Genomic DNA, 22,577 nt, shown 5'->3' with positions numbered 1-22,577 from the left:
ACAATGTGTCTCACACACCAAATGGCTCTAGAAGGTCTTGGATTGGTTGTGGCAGTAACAGGACTTCACCAGACTCTACAGAAGCTAATACTGTACCTTTTACAAAACATGATCAGCTTTATTTCTCAGCAGCTGACACTACAAAATTTAAATCGTAAAAGTAATGGAATAAATCCATTAATGTGAAGTTTAATAAGCAAACTAAGTGTTAGAGATGGCAACAGAGTTTAGTAAGCTTTTTTAAAAAAGCTTACTTGTTTCTCCACTTCAAGGACTGTTAAGGAGGCAGTTTTGTTAATTTTCCAACTATTCTAATTTTTTTTTCCTATTTCAGATGTTTAGTTTTCACTTTCAACTTAGTATGAGTAAAGTATTTTTGTCAATATTTCCTAGCTTTGTTTCATAACAAGGTAGATGAACTGCATTTAATTTTATGATGCTGTAATTGCAGCTCATTGAAGCAAAGAAGTGGCATGCACAGTCACATTAATTACACAAAAAGAATATAATAGAGGGAAACATTCCACGTGGGAAAAACATATCTAAAAACAAAGATGATTTAACTTACCAAACGAAAGTGCTGGCATGTTGATACACACACAAACACACACACAAAATTCAAGCTTTCGCAACCAGCGGTTGCTATATCAGGAAAGAGGGAAGGAGAGGGAAAGACTAAAGGATGTGAGTTTTAAGGGAAGGGTAAGGAGTCATTCCAATCCCGGGAGCGGAAAGACTTACCTTAGAGGGGAAAAAAAGGACGCGCACGCGCGCACATTTGGCCTTTACAAATGTCTGCTTGTGTCTGCGTGTGCGCGAGCAAGCGATTGTATACCTGTCCTTCCTTCCCCCCCCCCCCCCCCCCCCCCCCCCCCAAAGGTAAGTCTTTCTGCTCCCGGGATTGGAATGACTCCTTACCCTCTCCCTTAAAACCCACATCCTTTCGTCTTTCCCTCTCCTTCCCTCTTTTCTGATGGAGCAACCGTTGGTTGGAAAAGCTTGAATTTTGTGTGTGTTTGTGTCTATAAACATGCCAGCACTTTCGTTTTGTAAGTTGCATCATCTTTGTTTTTAGATATAAATACACGAAAAGATATCAAAATATGCATACCTTTTGGAAACCAGAGATTTCTACTTTAAAAATACTATGCACATAACTATCAAACTCTTGAGGTACGATAAGTTGCGTGTACTTTTCATCAAATTTAGGTCTTGAGGCAAACCATTATCAGTCCGTTGCATCAAAACTCCTAAGATTCAAATCTTGTCACCTCTCGGAAAAATTTCTACATGGGCCCGTGCATGTAATATTTTCAGCCCAACAAATAAATGTTGAGCAAATGACACTTTCCACATTGTAATGATTAGGATTATGATCAATGTAGCTAAAGAGCAAAAAGCCAGCTTTTATTTTTTCAGCTCAAAACAATACCATTAACATAGCATGTATAACAGGTTTTTATAACAAAGTTCAAACTAATCTACAATTCAGGTACCAGTATAGACAATACTGACAAAGTAAACAATATAAAACTATTGAATGTGAAACAGTGTACATGGGCAGACACAAGGATCCCAATCTCCACAACACAGCAACTGTTGCGAACTGTTGCGGCAGACACTGTAGCCACGTTCTGCTATCCAGCTGGGAATCGCAATGTTCTCCAGCATATAGAAATGCGCAAAAATGATTTTCGCAGGAAAAATCTGGGAAAGTAAATTCCAGTACTCGAGAGCAGATTCTCGACATCCCAAAGTGCTTTATTAAAAGCAGCACCACAATAGCATTTTTTGTTTACATGGCTCACACAAATATTTCTTCAAAGTTCAATGAAATACATTTACACCATCACAATGAGATAAAAGTGCTTAACATATGCAAATGTCTTACAACAACAGTTTGGACTTCACCAAAGCTGCAAGAAAATAAGCACATAATGCCAGTGTTACAAATTTCAAAGGCTTTACAATTTACAGAAACACGTACAAACTATTTCATAAAGCGACCTCCAATGAACACTTATACGGAATTGACAAAATTTAGTGCAGCATTTCAAATAAATATGTAACAAAATGAAATACCTGTGAATTTATGAGAAAACCAACTATGTATTTCATACAATAATAAAGAACAGCTGCTTCAAACTACATATTTCTTAAAGGAGTAATTGTGTGTTGTAAAGAAACTGGCAAGATATGAAACACATGAATAGTGTCTTAGCTTTTGCCAGTTTCCTTACTACAAACAGAAGTACTCTTTCAAGAAAATTGTTTTCAGCATAATAGCAAATATTTTCACTACTTATTATTAACAATAAAATCTATTAAGTTTCCATGTGAATAATGATGAATGTTACAAACGTAGTGCACAAACAAACACCACCTCGTGGGCGAAAGATGAGTTTTGGGGCCAAATATTGTCCATGTTTCAGAACAAACGAATGTGAGGCAGAAACACACACTTAGAAACACAAATGCTCCAATATTTCTTGCTCATTTCAGTGTTTTACAAATCGGTTTTCATGAAATCCAATGTCTAAAAAAGACATACATATTTTGATGAATGGTTCACATGTACATTGAAACTGAAGTTTTTTTTAAAGGAAATCATATATAATTCTCAATAGTAGTCTTAGGAGTCCTCAAGAAGAAGACAGTAGTGATACACAGCCTGTAGTGAAACTTTCTGCAAATTAAAAAAAAAATGTATAGGCCAAAGGTTTTAACATTGCATGTTCTGTTCTTATGTCTGATCTTCGTGTAGAAAAGCAGGAGTAACTGTTTCACATTGTCCAGGCCTCCAATGCCTTTTGCACAAAGTAAATGCTAGCCGAACAAACACCAGATCAATATTATCTATAGGAGTAAACTTTACAATATTAAAATCTGCCTATGAAGCTCAGCAGTCAGTGTGCGTGGCTTCTATGCAGAGTGCCCGGGTTCGATTCCTGGTGCTCCCGTGTATATTCCCCAGGTGGGAGGATTGGAACAGGATTAACTCAGCCTTGTGATGCCAGCTGAGAAACTACTTGAGTAGTAGCAGCTCAGAGACTGAGCCAACAGTGGCTCGGAGAGTGGTGTGCCGACCCCACGTTCCTCCGTATCATGTTCCATGACGCCATTGCCAGTGGACAACATGACAATCAGTCAAATCCCAATTGGCCCATCATGTAAAATACAGAGCTTCACTTTTGTTTTGCTTAATATTACAAATAAAAGCTGACATTCCATTTTAAAAGAATTACTTCAGCTCATCAATAAATAAAAATATGACATTGCCAACTGTGTGACAAATAGTAACCCTTTAATGCAGAACCACTTCTCAACAATCTCGTTTAGATATCTTCAACCATTTAAAACATATTGGGAGCGATATATAAAACTAAATCAGTTGTACTTACGAGGTTACAGTTGTACATTAGAAACAACATACTTTCAGTTTCTATTCCCATGCTCTATCTTGAGAATTTTTTGGATTCAGTGTTCTACAATGCGCATCTACTTGTATCCTTTCTCTTATCTTCCAATACTTTCTAATTTCTCATAAAACATAAATAAATGGCAAATGAAATAATTTATCAACTGTATGTGTTTCACTGCACTTGTTTATAATAAACAATTACATTACTCTTCTCACAATCAGAATAACCTTACTCTAAATGAAACAGAGCCTTACCACTGACCCGAGGTGTTGGTAATATGACAGCGACGAGCAACAATGGAGACTTGCAGAAATGAGATGCTGTACACGTAAGATGTTAAATTGCTGAACAGCTTAGTCTTTACTGCATAGCCAATTTTGGTACCTGCTATACACACACCATGGATACAAGAAAATCATCAAGTGAACACAATGTTCAAAAAATTGAGCAAAATACAAACAAGCCTTAAAAATTGGCAACAGCAAAAGTTACCTGTGCATTTTGCAAGATGCAGTTTTAAAAATATAATGTTCGTAAATAATATTTACTCATGCAGAGGTAAATTCATGGAATGGCAATCCAAGGATTAGACAAAATAAAATGGCAAAGAATTGCTATCATGATTAGCATTATCTTTGTACTAAAATACACGAAAATTTTCAAATATACTGCTTTCAAATTCTAGTTACTCATTCAAAATGAAATTTATATTTTCAGCACAATGTAGAAAAATTCCCATCTCTTCCCTGAGATTCCTGTACCTATCTGTTTATTCTTTATGTAGAATAGTAACACTATTTTCAATTTTGTCTACTATATGCGTTACAATGTTGTTTATATCATGTACATATTTTTGTGCCAGTTTACTCTTTGGATAATTACATAATTGTCTTATGATATATACATGCAAATCTGTTTTACTGGCAAAAAAATTAAGTATTGCTTGTATTTTGCTACAATTTTTTATTATCCTTTACACCTGTGTGTTTTTCTGCATCCATGACATCCACAGTAGCTACTTTACAATATGTCATTTCTACAATTTATAGAAGCTGTGAAACATAATCCCCAAAAACTAAGACCCTTTACTGAGGTGAGGGGTGACAGTGGAGGATTTGAAAGGGGGAGAGGGGAGGGGGAGGGAGGGAGGGAGGGAGGGAGAGAGGGAGAGAGAGAGAGGGAGAGAGAGAGAGAGAGAGAGAGAGAAATTACCAGGAAGAAGTGAGGTAAATCAAATTAATGACTATGCACATCAAAATAAACAGTAATTGTTTGCTACTGTCAGTAGATGTGCACAAAAGTACAAGAAAGTATCATAGCTCTCAAAACCTGTTACTACCTCAGGGAGGAAAGAGGTCCCAACCCTTGCCTGTTTCCAAATAGCACTAAAAGCCAGGAGAGTTTCATGCACTTTGGTGTGTGTCCATATGCAGTGCTGAGACTGCTTCGCAAAGCTAAGTATTGGCTATTACTTTGTCTCGATTTTATAGTTTTCTTGAGCAAAATTTCCTTTTGATGCAGTTTAAAAAATAGTAAGAGTGGTTTAAAAGCCCACTGACAAAGAGGTCACTAGAAACTAAGCATGATCTCAAACAACATGGGGAAAGAAACTGACTGTACTTTTGAAAGAAAACACCGCGTAATTCATCTGTATTTAAGAAACCAAGAAAAACCTAAATTTGGATTGTTATATCACTGCCCAATGGTTCTGCCTTAACCTCTGCACCACCTTTAACGTTGTCAGTGAAAGGAAGGTGGTTATAGGTTTGGTGGGATAAGATGTCAAAGGACACAAGACAGAAATCTAAAAAAAAGGAATGTTTTCTATAGCTACAGCACAGTCTAGCACACACAGTCACGGCACTTCTACTAATTTTTGTTCAACTGTGTGACAGCATCACTAAGTGTCCAGCAAGCTACACTTTATGAATACAATAACGGATGAATGCAAATAGTATCATTTATAATGATTTGTAACATTGTAAAAACTATGTTATGTAGTGCCATAAATATTGACAATAACTAAATATGACACCACATTTATCTCTCTTGAGTTTCCTCAGGACCTTGGAAAGTATGAAACAGTGTGTTTATTTATAACTCTCTTTTAACCTTGAAGAATGTCTTCCTTTTAAAAACAAAAAAGACTAGTAAACAAAAGATCTGACCTTTCGATGGAGGGCATGATATACATACTCAACACGAACTTTTGTTCACTGCACATCCAGTCAAATTAGTGAATGTGCAGGAAACTTATGGAATGCAATACCTACATTATTTAACATACCATATAAACAACCACAACTACAGTTAAAAGGAAAACTACAGATATGTGAGGATAAAATGTTACAAACAATCAAACCCTTTCCTAACACAGAGGAAACCAATTCCACTACCATTGCTACATCTGAGTCACAATTAGCCAGAATCTTAAACTAATTCACTTTTGAGACAAAAGTAGTTACATTTACAAATATTTGTGCTCTGGTAAGTTCAGTTAAATGTAAGCAAGTGCAAATCATTAGACTACATTGAAAACTGTTACTTGTCAAGGGAAGTGCCTATCATAACAAGAACCTACAACAAAATAATATGCCTCTCATGGATGAAATGTATGTTGTTATTCTCTTGATGTCAATGGTATAAGCTTCAATGGTATACATATTCAGAAGTATTCCTTCATGAGTAAGTTTTAGCTTATGGCAGTTAATCAGTGAGATCCAGATGTTTATACATTTATTTCAAAATCATTCACATCTCTGAATTTACGAATGCTTGGAGTGAAAAAATATAACAATTATTTCATTAATTGAGTAGAAAAATAATTAAAAACAAATAGTAATCTTACATTTGCTTTCTCACCATTAGGGGTGCTCGTGTTGTTCCAACTATCAGATGGTAATGATTTTCAGAGCAGTGAGTGCTGTGACTGTTGCATTCACTGTTGCTACAGTTACAGGAAATGATTACAAAGTTGCAAATTTCAATGCCTCACATGTCTTTTGTGTGACATCCTTGGTCCATAACTAAGGCTTTAACAAGTGGAAATTGCAAACTCTCAGCCCCCCCTCCCCTTTCTTTGCAATAATGCTTGGTGTGACTGATAAAGAAAAAAAACTCATATTTCAATTAAATATAATCTTATAGGGATATGGTGTGTGTGTTCTTTCGGACATGTCCAACAGCTGAAGGTATTAATGTAATTCTAAATATAACCTGATCTCACTGTATCGTATCTTAAAGAAGAACCAGACATACAGCTTTGAACGACATACTACAATGATTTAATGTTTACTCTTCCTTAACTTTTTCATAATAAATGGACAACAAAAATTTCACAATTTTGAGTGTCTCTCATAACATCGAAAACACTACACTAATAATGATAAATGAAAATGTGTCAACAACCCTCTAAAAAGGATGATATTTAAACTAAACATTTAACTAATAAAGAGAGAAAACAAAAACTCCTCCAAGAAATTACACTATTCGATGTCTATTTACACTTACAATCAAACTGGAGAATAACAGTTACAGAAAGTTCTGAAAAGCAGTAAATTATATGTACAACTATATATTTTCACACACACACACACACACACACACACACACACACACACACACACACACACACACACACTTACTTCTAAGATACAGCAGTTTTACACCAGTCATTACGCAACTAGATCATCCACACTTAAATGAGACATTTTTTTAAAGCTCAGACTTTAGGAAATATGCGTGACTCACCCAACGCATATGTAAATCACATAAAGTAGTAATGTAGAGTAAAACTCATACACGCAATATGGGGTAACACAAAATGTAGCATAACTTATGATCTCAAGCCCGTCAACAGAAGAAGGTAAGCTATCTCCTAAGGTTGGCACTATTCCTGCTAAAGCACCTCATCAAAATGTAAATAGCATACCAAAACATTGTATGATCTACAGGAAGGTCCCAATGAATTATTGCACACCTGTTTATTTTCTAAACATTGTCCTTTCCAAGTCCACTTCATATCATATAACTATTCTCTTTAAAGTTAGATAACTAGCATTTAAAAGAAAGTGCAGAGTACAATAACTGAGCTGCACTGAATTCGCATAAACAGCGAGTATGAAACCAGCACCAACTACTTTACACTTTAAACTTCCTGGCAAATTGAAACTGTGTGCCGGCCCGAGACTCGAAATTGGGACCTTTGCCTTTCGCGGGCAAGTGTTCTACCAACTGAGCTACCCAAGCATGACTCACGCCCCGTCCTCACAGCTTTACTTCTGCCAGTACCTTGTCTCCTAATTTACACTTCTACAATCTCCATATAGAATCTCTTACCCTGCCACAAAGTACCACTACTGACTAAGTGTAATGTATACCATTTGTTTACATATTTCTAGCCCTGTCAGAGTTCTGCAGAGAGCAGAGTGAATTACTTCCACTGTACAAATGAACTGCTGAGGTGAAGTGGAGAAAGAACAGGGAGGAAGGGGAGGTGGGAGGGAATATGTTACTGGTGCTGGAAATCTGAACTAAGAAGTGGCCATTGGGTTTTACCTCAATCCAGAGTAAAAACATATTTCAGAATTGCGGTGTAGAAGTAACAACCCTTAAAAATTGCACATGATCTACAACTTCAAAAAAGTTCACACAATATTTTGAAACAGAAAATTCAGAACTAGCGATTCATCATTCAAATATTTATTTTCTGAAGTTTCTGCAAATAGAAACCCATACACTGCTTGCCAGCAGTCTTTAGACTTTTGCCTATTACAGTGTAAAGCATTCTGAGCTGGCCAAAAAGGTGAACAAACAGGCCAGAAATATATTATGGTTGGGTAGATTGGGAGGGGGGGGGGGGGGGAAGATAGATAGATAGATAGATAGAGATACCACTTAAAACTATTCCAATTCATCTCAAATCAAAGACAAAGTTAATCTCAAGACATGTCAGAGTTTCCTTTGTTACACTTTACACAAAGGAAATAAACATAGCAAGGAATTTTCCACAAGACTTTACACAAAGAATTTCATTATTAATTCCACTGTTTCTTTAAAAAACCTACAGAGACTCATCAGGATCAGTACATCGGTATCACATAAATGTGATTTAATAAATAATGTATGTAACCAAAAGGCTACATACCAAAATAATTACAATAAATACAAGTTAATATTACAGTCAAAGCAACAAATAGTTTTCCAAACACTACTACATTTCAAGTTTGCTTTTAGCACACAGGAATAAGTGATCCTTAATAGTTTTACACAATCACTATCCTATAAATTACTTACAATTCAGTGAAGATTGTCTTTTATCAGTATTTAAATGACAAATATACAAGTTCTTAGACATCATCTAGTCAGTACAAACAATGTTTCCTTTACACAAATTTCAGGAAAAATTAATAAATCAGATCAAAAAAATACATCAATTTGCTAATTTATTGTCTACAAAGACTATCTCCATCCAATGCAGTAGTTTTCAGATATAATATATATAAAAGTTTCGCAACATAATTTGGAGTACATTCATTCCCAAAATATCCAGAAATCTGTGAAATGAACATATGACAAGATGTCTAAACTAATGGAATGCAATTTTTTTTTCATAGCACGAATGACAAGCTCCAAGAAATAGCAGAATATTTCTGAAGGGCAATGACGCCTTTTTGAATATTCAAAAAGGCTAATTACTTATGGGATCGCTTCCAGACAATCCCTAATGTGGGTCCAAGTCTGAAGGCCCTAAAATCAAATTAAGAAAATTAAAACACTAACAACATTCTCAGATGGCATCAGTAGCTGAAAAGTGGAGAATTAATTTCACAGTTGTTCGGGTGTTAGTTAAGAAAATTATCATTTCCATTTATAATTGTCACCCAATTGTTGCAACTGTAATTTTTATTAGTTGCCATTATCGTGTGTAAATACATAGTAGATACAGTCTACAGACCGTAAAAACAATCCTGATGTAAACATTACACTGCAGATTCTTCCTTGTTTAATATTACCTCAGACTTATTTCACACTGAGCTTCATATGTGTATAGTCAGACACAGTAATAACGTTACATTTTCTTGTCTTTCCTGGAGTTGGCAGGTTAACTGTATTGTGTCTTTCCTTACGTGCACACATTACACTTTTCACAGAAACATTGGTAAACTCAGATGTCACTGCTGCAAGTCCTTTTACCAGTTGCTGTGGATGTTTTTCTGATAACTTTGGAAAAGCATTGAGACCTAGAATTTGAGACAGCATTTACAAACCAAGACTATCAGAATTCGCCATAACACTGTGCACAGACTTGTTCTGAGAAAGTGACTACACGAAGATTTCAAGTAAGAAACGCATGGCGGAAGCATTTAGCTTACAGATCAGCACAGCCATTGCTGTTAGTGCTTCAGAATGTTTTAAAGTTTCATTAGTATAGTTTAACACAAAATATCTAATACATAATTAGGGTCTACTTCCAATATAACAACACAGGTAAATGTGTGCTTCGCTGAATAATTGCTGTGCATGTGTTAGTTTACATCAGGTTTGTTCTTACGATGAACAAAGTACAGTGGAAGGATGCAGAGAGCTGTAGTTGTTATTTGTAGAATAAAATTAGAAAACCACACCAGTGGAATGTCAACAACTGAAAGAATTTCGGAGAAGAAAGTTTAGACCTTCAGAATAAACTGGTGATTAAAATTGTAAGCTGACTTAAAACTCAGGTGCTGATGAAGAAACGGATGAGATTAATGGAATGTGGGATATTTAGAAGTGACTGATAAAAATGCCAAAGTAAGGATGATTAATGTAGTAAAGGATAACTTCAACAGTAAAACTGGCTTACGAAGGGATGAGGAAGATAACAGCCTTGATAATATAATGAGAAGGGCAACTAAAAGAAAAATAACGGACAACACATACAATGACTGGACAAAAGTGGAGAGAGAAGTGATAGAAGAACTATACACAAAGCAATTTGTTGCAGCCTTCAGCCCAAAGACTGGTTTAATGCAGCACTGCAAGTTAATCTATTGTCCTCATCTACATATAACTACTGCAACTCACAATCATTTGAATATCAATATCCCCCCCCACACACACACTTTTTTTACACTTCCCTCCACTACCAAACTGATGATTACTTGATGCCACCGCACATGTCTGACCATCCAATCCCGATTTTCAATCAAGTTATGTCGAATATCTCTCTTTTACAAAATACAGTATTCAGTATTTCCTCACTACTTATTCAATCTACCCACAATCAGGCCGCCGCCTCCTTTGCAGGTATTGCTTACAAGCAAATCTGTGGTACAGCAATTGCCACCTCCAGGGCACCATTCTACACCAGCCTATTAGTCTAGATTAATCCTTCCTACCAACCCAGAATTCACAAAGCCTGACCCGTACCGAGGGCAATAACACCCTATCCACATTCCTCTGGAACCTCAATGCCTTCTCCCCCATTTGCTTCACCTGGCCCTCCTCGTCCCAATTAGCCCCATTCCTAGATGTTTACCACCTCAAGAACAGTTACATCACCTCTGTCCACATCAAACCTACCAACCACCAACAATACCTCCATTTTTACAGCTGCCACCCATTCCACGCCTTTCATACAACATCTGCAGTAATGAGAACTCCCTTTCCAAAAACATAAATGGTCTTGCTGAAGCATTCATGGACAAAAATTACTGTCCCCCACCTCATCCAGAAACAAATCTCCCATGCCTTGTCCCTTCAGTCACCAACCATCCCTGAAATATGTCCTTGTCTTGCCACAAAGCAGCACCCTGCTTGTTACTCAGTACCACCCAGGACTGCAGCAACAATCACATTCTCCACCAGGGTTACAACTATCTCTTGGCGTGCCACGAAATTGGAAACATTCTCCCTACCATTCTCACAGTACTTTTCTGCCACCTAAACAACACCTTATCCATCCCTATTCCACTACTGCCCTGAGCCCCTTGCCCCATGGCCTCATATCCACATGCACGACCTAGCTGCTAGGCTTGACTCATACCCACTACCACCAACTCCAGTTCTGTCATAGCCACGTCCTACCCAAATGCAGGGTGAGTTGTGATAAATTGGCTTAGAATCAACCACTGTGCGGCATTCTGTGAAGGCAAATCAAATACGAACAGGGACTTTGTTTCTGAGGTTAGTTGCACGGGGCCTGTGCTTCTATTATGCTTGAGGGAAGCAGTGAGACCATCAGGAGTGGGGTTAGTTGGCCATTCCACATTCTTAAACAAAGGAATTTTTCAGAGATTGATGACAGTCCGGGGACCATACACTATGAAGAACTCTTGTGTATGCCTTGTAAGAATGAGTGGAAAAATTGGACACAATGTCCTCACAGCAGCATTATTATGGACAAAAATATTCGGTTTGAGACATTCTTGAAGGCTATTGAAGTGTGAGTGTCTGAAATTGCAGAACGTAAGGTCTGTCAGAAGGTTACTGCAAAGTCTGCAAAAGGTGATGCATTTTTCGGTGATAATCTCCTGTGACAAGACAGGTGTCCACTGCAACACTCTCGAGTTGAAATAAGACAGTATGGAGTGGGTGGATGAAAAGGGAGAGGCCCCCAATGAAATCTAAAACTCAACTATCAGCTGACAAGGTTCTTTCATACATTTCTTCGACCACAAAGACATTTTGCTCACAGATTCTTTGCACCAGTGACACACAGTCAATTCTCACATCTGTGAGCTGTTGAATGACGTGAGAACTGCGTATCACCACAAAAGATGAGACTGACCAAGTTGAGAGGCTATCCTCCTCCCCATACTGCTCTTCTAATGGTCTCTAAACTTTAAGAACTGCTCTGGACCTAACTAGTTCTTCCTCCCCCACAGTTCGGACCTATCACCCTGTGATTATCATCTGTTTGGGGCACTTTGAGGGCTACAATTTGAAGATGATGAGGGCATGGATGGGTTCATGTACAATTAGCTCTTGACACAAGCAGTTTCATTCCACCAATGCTGGAATAAAAAATTCTCTCTTCTTGCAGGGAAAAATTTATTTCTAAAGTAGGAAACTACGTAGAAAAATAAATTATATTAACCTTTTTTTCAATAATCAATTTTTTAAAATACAATTCAATTTATATTTGATTCATCATAATACATAGGCACAAGCACTAACACACTGTCGGTTGGCCTAAATGACAACCACTAAACAAGATACAGATGGACCACACAGTTGTCTAGCATGCCCATTTGGTTTCTTCCCATCAACACCCACTTTTCTGAATTGTGCCAATAAGCAGTCTCTTAACACCCCTTGGCCTCCATCTCTGCTAATCCTGGTCCTCCGTATACCTCTATACTCTTCCCTGGCCCCACTCCAGTGGTACATACACCTATCCTGCCAGTGCACCTGCACAGTCCTTTCCCATTCCCTGTTTCTCTCCTCTCTTCCCTCTCGAGGCCAAGAGGGTTACAAGAAAGTAGGCAGGAAGAGTTCTCACTTGTGCACTTCAGGGAAGCTGGTGTTGGTGGGAAGAATCCCTATGACACAGGCTACGAAACAGTCACTGAAATACAGAACTTTGTGTTGGGCAGCATAGTCAGCAACTGGGTGGTCCAGCTGATTCTCAGCCACAGCTGTGTCTGCACGGATGGCCACTGACAGCCCGCACAGAATCCAACATAGCTTGTACAAAACCCGACTGGTTTCACACATAGTCCTGCTGTTGATAGGGGAGATGATGTTAATGACTAGACTGGAGAAGATAGTGGTGGGAGAATGTAAAGAATAAGTCTCACATCTAGGTCTATTACAGGGGTATGAGCCATTAGGCAAGGCGTTGGGAGCAGAGGTTGTGTAGGGAGGGGTATGAGCCATTAGGCAAGGCGTTGGGAGCAGAGGTTGTGTAGGGATGGACGAGGATATCGTGTAGGTTCGGCAGGCAGTGGAATACCACTGTGGGAGGGTTGGGAAGGATACTGGGCAGGATATTTCTCACTTCAGGGCCCAAAGAGAGGTAGTCGGAACCCTTGTGGATAATGTGGTTCAGTTGCTCTGGTGCTGGTGGTACTGAGTCATGAGAAGAATGCTGCTCTGTGGCTGGATGGTATGACTTTTGGAGGTAGTGGGTGACTGGAGAGATAAGGCATGGGAGGGACATTTCTGTAAAAGGTTTGGACAGTAATTACTAGAGACTGGATTATATGCATTTGCATCTTGCATATGCATTTGCACCTTTGGCTCCTTTTCACCAGTTAATGCATATTTTAACTAAAAATTAGTGACATTTTTGCCCTATATTTACAAAATTTGTGGTTCATGGTGTGGATTCCTGTGGTCATGTCCTAGTTCATGAACCACGGGCAACGTATGAGTGGCCAAGTAAGTGGTCTCGATAGTTGGGATACCAGTTACTTTGGAATAAGGCTGGGCATCTCGGACATATTCTGAGTCGTCGTCACCTTTGTGCTCATACGGCAAAGACTACCAAATCCACCGGTTAGTCCCTCAACCGTTAGGAGTAAAACCCAATGGGACTCGGGGCAAGTAAGGCTAGCAACCTGCTTCCCCGATACTTTAAATATGATGCTGGCAACAATCAGAGCAAAATGCCTCGGACCTTTGGAGGTGACAGAGTCCCACCTCTAACTGACAAACCTGGGACTCCTAAGATACGAATTGGCAAACAAATGGTAATGAGATGGGGAGCTATTAATATCAATGGGGGCTACTCTGGGAAGAAGGTAGAGCTGGCAGAGGCTGCAAGTAAGATGGGGCTGGACGTTTTAGCTGTTAGTGACATTCAGGTAAGGGGTGAGAAAGAAGAGGAAGTGGGAGAATACAAGGTCTACCTGTCAGGAGTCAAAGCAGGAATAGCACAATGGGGTGTAGGGATTTACATCAGGAAAGAAATGGAACCCAGCGTAGTTGCAGTAAGGTATGTAAACGAATGACTGGTGTGGATAGATTTGACAGTGCCTAGCAAGAAAATTAGGATTGTGTCAGTATATTCGCATTGTGAAGGGACAGATCAATATAAGATGGATAGTTTTTATGAGGCACTCAGTGATGTAGTTGTTAGAGTAAAGGACATGGACAGTGTTCTGCTTATGGGTGATTTTAACGCCAGGATTGGAAATTGAACAGAAGGGTATGAAAAGGTTATGGGTAAATTTGGAGAGGATATGGAGGCCAACAGGAATGGGAAACAACTCTTGGATTTCTGTGCCAGTATGAGCTTAGTAATCACAAACTCCTTTTTTAAACATAAAAACATTCACCGGTATACATCGGAAGGCAGGGGAACCAGATCTGTCATTGACTATATAATAACAGATCAGGAATTCAGGAAGGCTGTGAGGGACACACGTGTATTCAGGGGATTCTTTGATGACACTGATCATTATTTAATCTGCAGTGAAATTGGGATTGTGAGGCCGAAAGTGCAGGAGGCCAGGTCCATATGTAGGAGGATAAGAGTGGAGAAACTTCAGGATAAGGAAATCAGGCACAAGTACATAACAGCAATCTCAGAAAGGTACCAGTTAGTTGAATGTAGTCAATTACAGTCATTGGAAAAGGAATGGACAAGGTACAGGGACACAGTACTAGAAGTGGCTAAAGAATGTCTTGGAACAGTAGTGTGTAAAAGTAGGATGAAGCAAACAGCTTGGTGGAATGACACAGTCAAGGCACCCTGTAAAAGGAAAAAGAAGGTGTATCAAAAATGGCTACATACTAGAACTCAGGTAGACAGAGAAAGTTATGTTGAAGAAAGAAACAAAGCCAAACAGATAATAGCAGCATCCAAGAAGAAATCTTGGGAAGACTTTGGAAACAGGTTGGAGACTATGGGTCAAGCTGCTGGAAAACCATTCTGGAGTGTAATTAGCAGTCTTCAAAAGGGAGGTAAGAAGGAAATGACAAGTATTTTGGACAGGTCAGGAAAACTGCTGGTGAATCCTGCGGATGGCTTGGGTAGATGGAGGGAATATTTTGAAGAGTTGCTCAATGTAGGGGAAAATACAATCAGTAATGTTTCAGATTTTGAAGTAGAATGGGATAGGAATGATGATGGAAATAGGATCACATTTGAGGAAGTGGAGAAAATGGTCAATAGATTTCAGTGCAATAAAGCAGCTGGGGTGGATGAAATTAAGTCGGAACTCATCAAATACAGTGGAATGTCAGGTCTTAAATGGCTACACAGGATAATTGAAATGGCCTGGGAGTCGGGACAGGTTCCATCAGACTGGACAAAAGCAGTAATCACACCAATCTTTAAACATGGAAACAGAAAAGATTGTAACTACAAAGGTATCTCTTTGATCAGCGTTGTTGGTAAAATCTTCTCAGGTATTGTTGAAAGGAAAGTGCGAGTATTAGTTGAGGACCAATTGGATGAAAATCAGTGTGGGTTTAGGCCTCTTAGAGGTTGTCAGGACCAGATCTTTAGCTTACAGCAAATAATGGAGAAGTGTTATGACTGGAACAGGGAATTGTATCTGTGCTTTATAGATCTAGAAAAGGCATATGACCTGGTTCCTAGGAGGAAGTTATTGTCTGTTCTACGAGATTATGGAATAGGAGGCAAATTTTTGCAAGCAATTAAAGGTCTTTACATGGATAGTCAGGCAGCAGTTAAGAGTTGACGGTCAATTGAGTTCATGGTTCAGGGGTAAGACAAGGTTGCAACCTGTCACCACTGTTGTTCATATTATTTATGGATCATATGCTGAAAACAATAGACTGGCTGGGTGAGATCAAGATATGTGAACACAAAATAAACAGTCTTGCATATGTGGATGACTTAGTTGTGATGGCAGATTCGGTTGAAAGTTTGCAAAGTAATATTTCAGAGCTAGATCAAAAATGTAAGGAGTATGGTATGAAGATTAGCATCTCCAAAACGAAAGTAATGTCAGTGGGGAAGAAATATAAACGGATTGAGTGCCAAATAGGAGGAACAAAGTTACAACAGGTGGACAGTTTTAAGTACTTGGATGCATTTTCTCACAGGATGGCAACATAGTGAAAGAACTGGAAGCGAGGTGTAGCAAAGCTAATGCAGTGAGCACTCAGCTATGATCTACTCTCTTCTGCAAGAAGGAAGTCAGTACCAAGACTAAGTTATGTGTGCACCGGGCAATCTTTCAACCAACTTTGTTGGGGATTCAGGTTACCTTATCAATAAGGTTGAGGTTACGGATATGAAAATAGCTAGGATGATTGCAGGTACTAGTAGATGGGAACAATGGCAGGAGGGTGTCCACAATGAGGAAATCAAAGAAAAACTGGGAATGAACTCTATACATGTAGCAGTCAGGGCGAACAGGCTTAGATGGTGGGGGTCATGTTACACGCATGGGAGAAGCAAGGTTACCCAAGAGACTCATGGGTTCAGCGGTAGAGGCTAGGAGGAGTTGTGGCAGACCAAGGAGAAGGTACCTGGATTCGGTTAAGAATGATTTTGAAGTAATAGGTTTAACATCAGTAGAGGCACCAATGTTAGCACTGAATAGGGGATCATGGAGGAATTTTATAAGGGGGCTATGCTCCAGACTGAATGCTGAAAGGCATAATCAGTCTTAAATGATGATGATGATTTACAAAATTTAAAAACTTAGTAGGGCGATCGCCACTAGGCCACTGCCTAATCACCACAGAAAAGGAACAGGAACAGGCAGCCAGAGTCAATGCTCCTGCACCAGCACCCCCGTTAATATGCCTCTGTTGTACACCTCAGCAACACTTAAATTAAGCTATGCAAACTTTTAGTCATACATCCATTGTTTCAGTTCACCTTTCTATTTACTTGTACACAGTTGAATGTGTTTATGACATGTAATGTGTTGTGTGCCATGTCACCTGAAAAAAGAAACTTCGTTCTGTGGATAGCTGACCTTCCTGGAACATTTACATATGACAGAATTGTTTTGTATTGTCGAGTTTGTGAGAAAAAATTCTCATGCACAAAAAGTTTCAAACTGACCAGCATGTCAAGATAAGTCTTCAAATCGCAGGAACGCAGATGAAAAGACAATGACAACTTCTGACAACAGCAAGTCGCAGTAGCAGGGATTTGTCCAAAGGTAACAAAAAAAGGTCAGTTTAACATGGATCTATGTGAAGCATTCATTGCTAGCAATATTCCTTTTCACAGACTTACAAACACTATCCTCAAAGGCTTCCTGCGCAAATATTGCTTAAATCAAAATATACCACATGAATGAACACTGCGTAAAAATTACATACCGACAATTTATGTAAATGTTCTAGAAGAAATACGCACAAACTCAAGGACAGCATTATCTGGCTTTCAGTTGATGAAACTAGAGACACTTGTGGCTGTTACATTGCAAATTTTATCGTTGGTGCTTTAAAAGAAGAGCCTCCTTCTTCCTATTTAATGCCCTGCAAAGAACATGAAAAAGTGAATCATTCTACGATCACCAGATTTGTAAATGAGGTTATTAGAAAATATTTCAGAATCTTCTGCAGATGAAATGGTGTTTGTGTTTATTTCAGACACTGCTCCCCATACAATCGATGCAGGAAAAACCCTTCGAGTATTTGATCCCAATTTGATTCATGTGACGTGCTTTGCTCATGAAGTACAGCACCTTGCTGAAGAACTATGTTCACGTTTGTGAATGTAAATAAACTGATTTCATCCACAAAGGAACTGTTTCTACCTGCTCCTGCTCGCATTAAGACCTACAAAGAAAAACTAACAGTGTGGCTTTACCTCCCGAATCAGTGGTAACTTGTTCGGGTGTGTGGGTTGAAGTTGTGTTGTTTTACAATGAACATTTTGAGGCCATTAGAGGGGTAGTAAATGACTTCGATAGGGCAGAGTCTTTGCAGTTGCCACTGCAAGAAAGCTCTTAATGATACTGAAATTATTCTAGTGAACTCCTTACTGCTGGAGGTATTCCCAAGAAAACTTAAAGAAAAGTTTGAAAACATTTTAAACAATAACCCAGGCTTTGAACCCTTGTGCCAAATTGACAGTTTTATTAATAGGATGGGTGAACTTTTACCAGAAACAATATGGGCCAACATAGCACCTAATTTCAAATACTGCCCAGTTACATTAACTGTTGTAGAATGTTTTGAGTGATTGAAGACAAAACCTCACTACCAAACATTTGGAACAGTACTTGGTTTTATACATTTGCAATAGTACAAAAATGTGAACTAAATTTTAAATAATGCTTTGGTCCAATAGTATTAATTAAAAGTTAGTGCCTTTCAAAAAAAAATTGCCGATTGTTGTCTTTTAAATAAAATAATATGGTGTTTTTGAGCATGCCCTTCTGTATGCAATGTACCTCGAAGTTGGCCCTATACATATCAATCGTTTCGCTGCAACTCACTCGCATTGCATCCGCTTATTACTGCCAACAATAGCAAAGAAGCAACAATTCTTGAAACACTGCACGCATCCCCATTTCGCAAATTTTTAGAAAATAATCCCAGAAAGACGTCCCTCCTAACCTCGACCACGAAGTACTCAGTGTTCTAAATGTACCGATTTTTCGCTTGGCCAGCGCTCTTCCTCATAACTGATATGTACAGGTTCGACTGAGACGTAAAGCACTACCATGTTTTTTTTATTATTTGATCTTATGTATTTCGACACTTTTCATCCCTTTTCAAGCATTTTTCATCCATATTTTAAGGTTTTTATTATGCATACAATCCATTCTCTAGTAATTACAATCTGAAGTGTTCAGTGAGATCCTTGGTATATTTTGAGAGGGACTGCTCCTCACTGCAGATGTGGCAGACACTTTCTGAGTCTTTTTGTTGTGCGTATCTGCGACTTTGCATCTCCACTATACGGTGAGTAGCAACTATCCTTTTGATAATACTGTAATAACAATTGTTAGTGTGATGCTCAAGAATCAAACATGATTGCAAGAGACATTTGAATATAGTTTGAATCAAGTGAAATCTTGACGTTTATACAACATCATTAGCCACTACACCACAGCACATACATTTGGCAAAGTTTGCCAAAATTTATCTTTCAGCACCTTGCAATAGGACATTTAGTGAAAAATTTTTTTCTGAAGCTGCTCTTGTTTACAAGAAAATTGAAAATGGTCATTACGTCAAAGGAGAAAAACTTTTTCATTCAACATAATTTATTTCTAGTCTAGTATATGTACTAATTTATTTTTAATAAACTAAATAATACATGGTGTTTTGATTTGAAGACATAGTGGTTTTATTCACGTTTAGTGCATGTAACATGTGAATTAAATAAAGTTATTTTGTGAAATTTTCATAATTTATTGAAAATCCAGTATCCATCAGATATTGACCCATTATTCGGTATCTGATCAGATAGTACTATTACACTAGATAGTTGTCAGATATTCATTTAATCTTTAGTTTGTATGCACTTTGCCCTTACTTGAAAGGGGTAACTTTTGCAAATGGTTTCAGATACAATTTCCAAATTGTTTTATTCCCCATCCTGGGTTCGAAATTTTTTGTTCCCTAAGTAAAATCAAGAACTGTCAAAACTAGTAGCAAGTTTAAACAACAAACACCTCCACTTAGGATAATGAAACAGAAAATGACCACTCACCTTTCGGCAGACATTGATCTGCAGCATGACATATCCAGCGAGCGTCTCCCGAAGGTCTGCCACCTTCTGCTGCTGGAATCTCTCAACGTCTTTTAATGCATTTGCTGAAAAGTCCCTGTAACAAATGCAAAGAGAGCTCGAGCAGTGAGTTTCAGGAACCTTGTGCCTCAATTACACAACCCAAAACAATTTAGACTACATACTTTTCAGATATGTTGTTTATTAAACAAGAACAATTGAACAGTTATGTTTATCATTTTAAGAAGGAAACTAAGAAAACGAGGTGAGAATTTGAATCAGATGAGTTGAGGTTTTATAAAGAATCATAATTTACAGTTCATTCTGCAACTAATACAAAAATTGTTAATGTAATAGTGGTTGTTCTTATGTGGTGAGCGCAGTGGAAATTTATTTCTGTACCTTGTACAAGGGTCACTCCAAAAGAAATGCACACTTTTTTTTTTTTTAAATCCATCTTATATTCTACATGTTTGAAAGTTTTACGCTGTGTAGATACATCCTTTAGGAAGAATATTTTCATTTCTCAACAATTTCCATCCCTCTCAACTGCCTTGCGCCATCTTGGAACCAGCGACAGTATACCCACACGGTAAAATTCTGGACCAACCTGTTGGAGCCACTGTTTGGCAGTATACACAAGGGAGTTATCTTCAAACCTTGTTCCACGAAGAGAGTTATTCAGTTTCCCAAAGAGATGATAGTCACATCGAGCCAGGTCAGGACTGCAAGGCTAGTGTTTAGTGTTGTCCATCCAAGTTTTGTGATCGCTTCCATGGTTTTTTGACTGACATGCAGCCGTGCATTGTCGTGCAACAGCAAAACATCCTGCTTTTGGCGATGTGATCGAACACGACTCAGACTAGCTTTAAGTTTCTCCAGTGTCATCACATATGCATAAGAATTTGTGGTGGTTCCACTTGGCATGATGTCCACAAGCAAGAGTCCTTCGGAATCTAAAAACACCGTAGCCATAACTTTTCCAGCAGAAGGTGTGGTTTTTTTTTAATTTATTTTTTTTCTTGGGTGAATTTGCATGATGCTACTCCATTGATTGCCTCTTCATCTCTGGTGGAAAATGGAGCCATGTTTCATCACCTGTCACAATTCTTCCAAGAAATTGATCTCCACCATTCTCGTACTGTTCCAAAAGTTCGCTGCATACTGTTTTTCTTGTTTCTTTGTGAGCCACTGTCAACATCCTGGGGACCCACCTGGCACAAACCTTTAACACCTACACTTTCAGTATTCTGCGAACACTTCCTTCCCCTATCCCAACACAGTGTGACAATTCGTTCACTGTGATGTGTCTGTCAGCAGTTACCAGTTCGTTAACACTCTGCACATTGTCTGGAGTGTGTGCAGTACGAGGCCTGCTGCTGCGAGGACAATCCTCAATATTACCGTGCCCGCTTCCATCACGTAACCTGCTTGCCCACCGACTACCTGTACTGCGATCGACAGCAGCATCTCCATCCACCTTTTTCAACCTCTTGCGGATGTTTCCCACTGTCTCGTTTTCAAAGCACAGGAATTATATGACAGCACGCTGCTTCTGACGAATGTCAAGTATAGCAGCCATCTTTAAGACATGCTGCGATGGAGCCACTCATGGGAACAGGTTGAACTAAGTTTGAAAACAAGCAGGAAGGATGTATCTACACACTGTAAAACTTTGACACGTGCAGAATGAAAAATGTATTTTTCAAAAATAGTGTGCATTTCTTTTGGGGTGACCCTTATACTTAACAAAAATTTAGAGTTAGAGAAATTAAATTTTTAATCTGTTCACTTTAAGTTTATCCAAGTAAAGCATACCCATTTACATCACTCCTTCAGGAAACAATTTCCTGCAATTTATAGGCTTTTTTCTGTTGCTATCCTAAACCTACAGTCTCATTGATTTATGGCTATGAATAATGGATAATGTTGGCGCGAACACAAAAAAGCAGCAGACATGAAATGCTGCTGGAAACAACTAGAAGAGTCAGTATCTAAACACATATCATCATAGAAATTTAAAGGCATAGTTCCTACAAAAGATTATTCAAAACAAACAACTAAAATGGTACAGACACATACAGAAAATGCTGAAAGGTGCCAAGGATAATTAAGACAATAAGGGGAGAAGATGAGGATGAGGACTGCCAACAAAGACAGAGGATGAAAGAAGGAAAAAAAAAGCACTACAGGACGGAAAGAAATGGAGATACATCATATCTCTCACACCACAATGTACAAGAGGACTGAATTAAGTTGAATGAAACTTTTGCTGTGAGGGGAACTTTGTTTTGTTTCAAAATTTCCTGGTGTTCCAACTGTGTGCCACAATGGGATCTGAATCCCAACCTTGCCTTGCCTTTACCTATTAAGGTATCCAGGCACAACTCTCAACCCCATCAGAGAGACAACCTCCAGGGTGGTGGTAAATAATTTCTCTCGGGTCTCCAGTCAGGTTCTGTGGTTTACAAAAGAAAATTTCAACAGTGCAGCTTGCTATCATCTTCAGGTGATACCTGTACAATGACTTGTCTTTTGCTATGTCACACCGT

The 22,577-nt window shown here is 38.5% G+C and overlaps 1 protein-coding gene across 5 annotated transcripts in view; it reads right to left on the bottom strand.

Moving 5' to 3' along the window:
• Positions 1-1,382: 1,382 nt before the first annotated feature.
• Positions 1,383-22,577, bottom strand: part of LOC126293410 (sorting nexin-4-like) — a 71,485-nt gene continuing 50,290 nt past the window's right edge. For 2 of the 5 annotated variants that reach the window (XM_049986633.1, XM_049986629.1), the window contains exons 8-9: positions 20,008-20,122; positions 1,383-9,170 (exon numbers count right to left, since the gene is read on the bottom strand). In XM_049986633.1, coding sequence (XP_049842590.1) covers positions 9,120-9,170; positions 20,008-20,122 — 166 coding nt within the window. In that variant the 3' untranslated portion in view covers positions 1,383-9,119. Of the gene's footprint in view, positions 9,665-17,762; positions 17,820-19,611; positions 19,917-20,007; positions 20,123-22,577 lie in introns of those variants that run through there. The other 3 variants (XM_049986630.1, XM_049986632.1, XM_049986631.1) reach the window with 3 other exon arrangements.

Source organism: Schistocerca gregaria, chromosome 10 (genome assembly GCF_023897955.1).
Source record: "Schistocerca gregaria isolate iqSchGreg1 chromosome 10, iqSchGreg1.2, whole genome shotgun sequence".
Lineage (NCBI taxonomy): Eukaryota > Metazoa > Arthropoda > Insecta > Orthoptera > Acrididae > Schistocerca > Schistocerca gregaria.
This window is presented reverse-complemented; position numbering and strand designations above follow the sequence as displayed.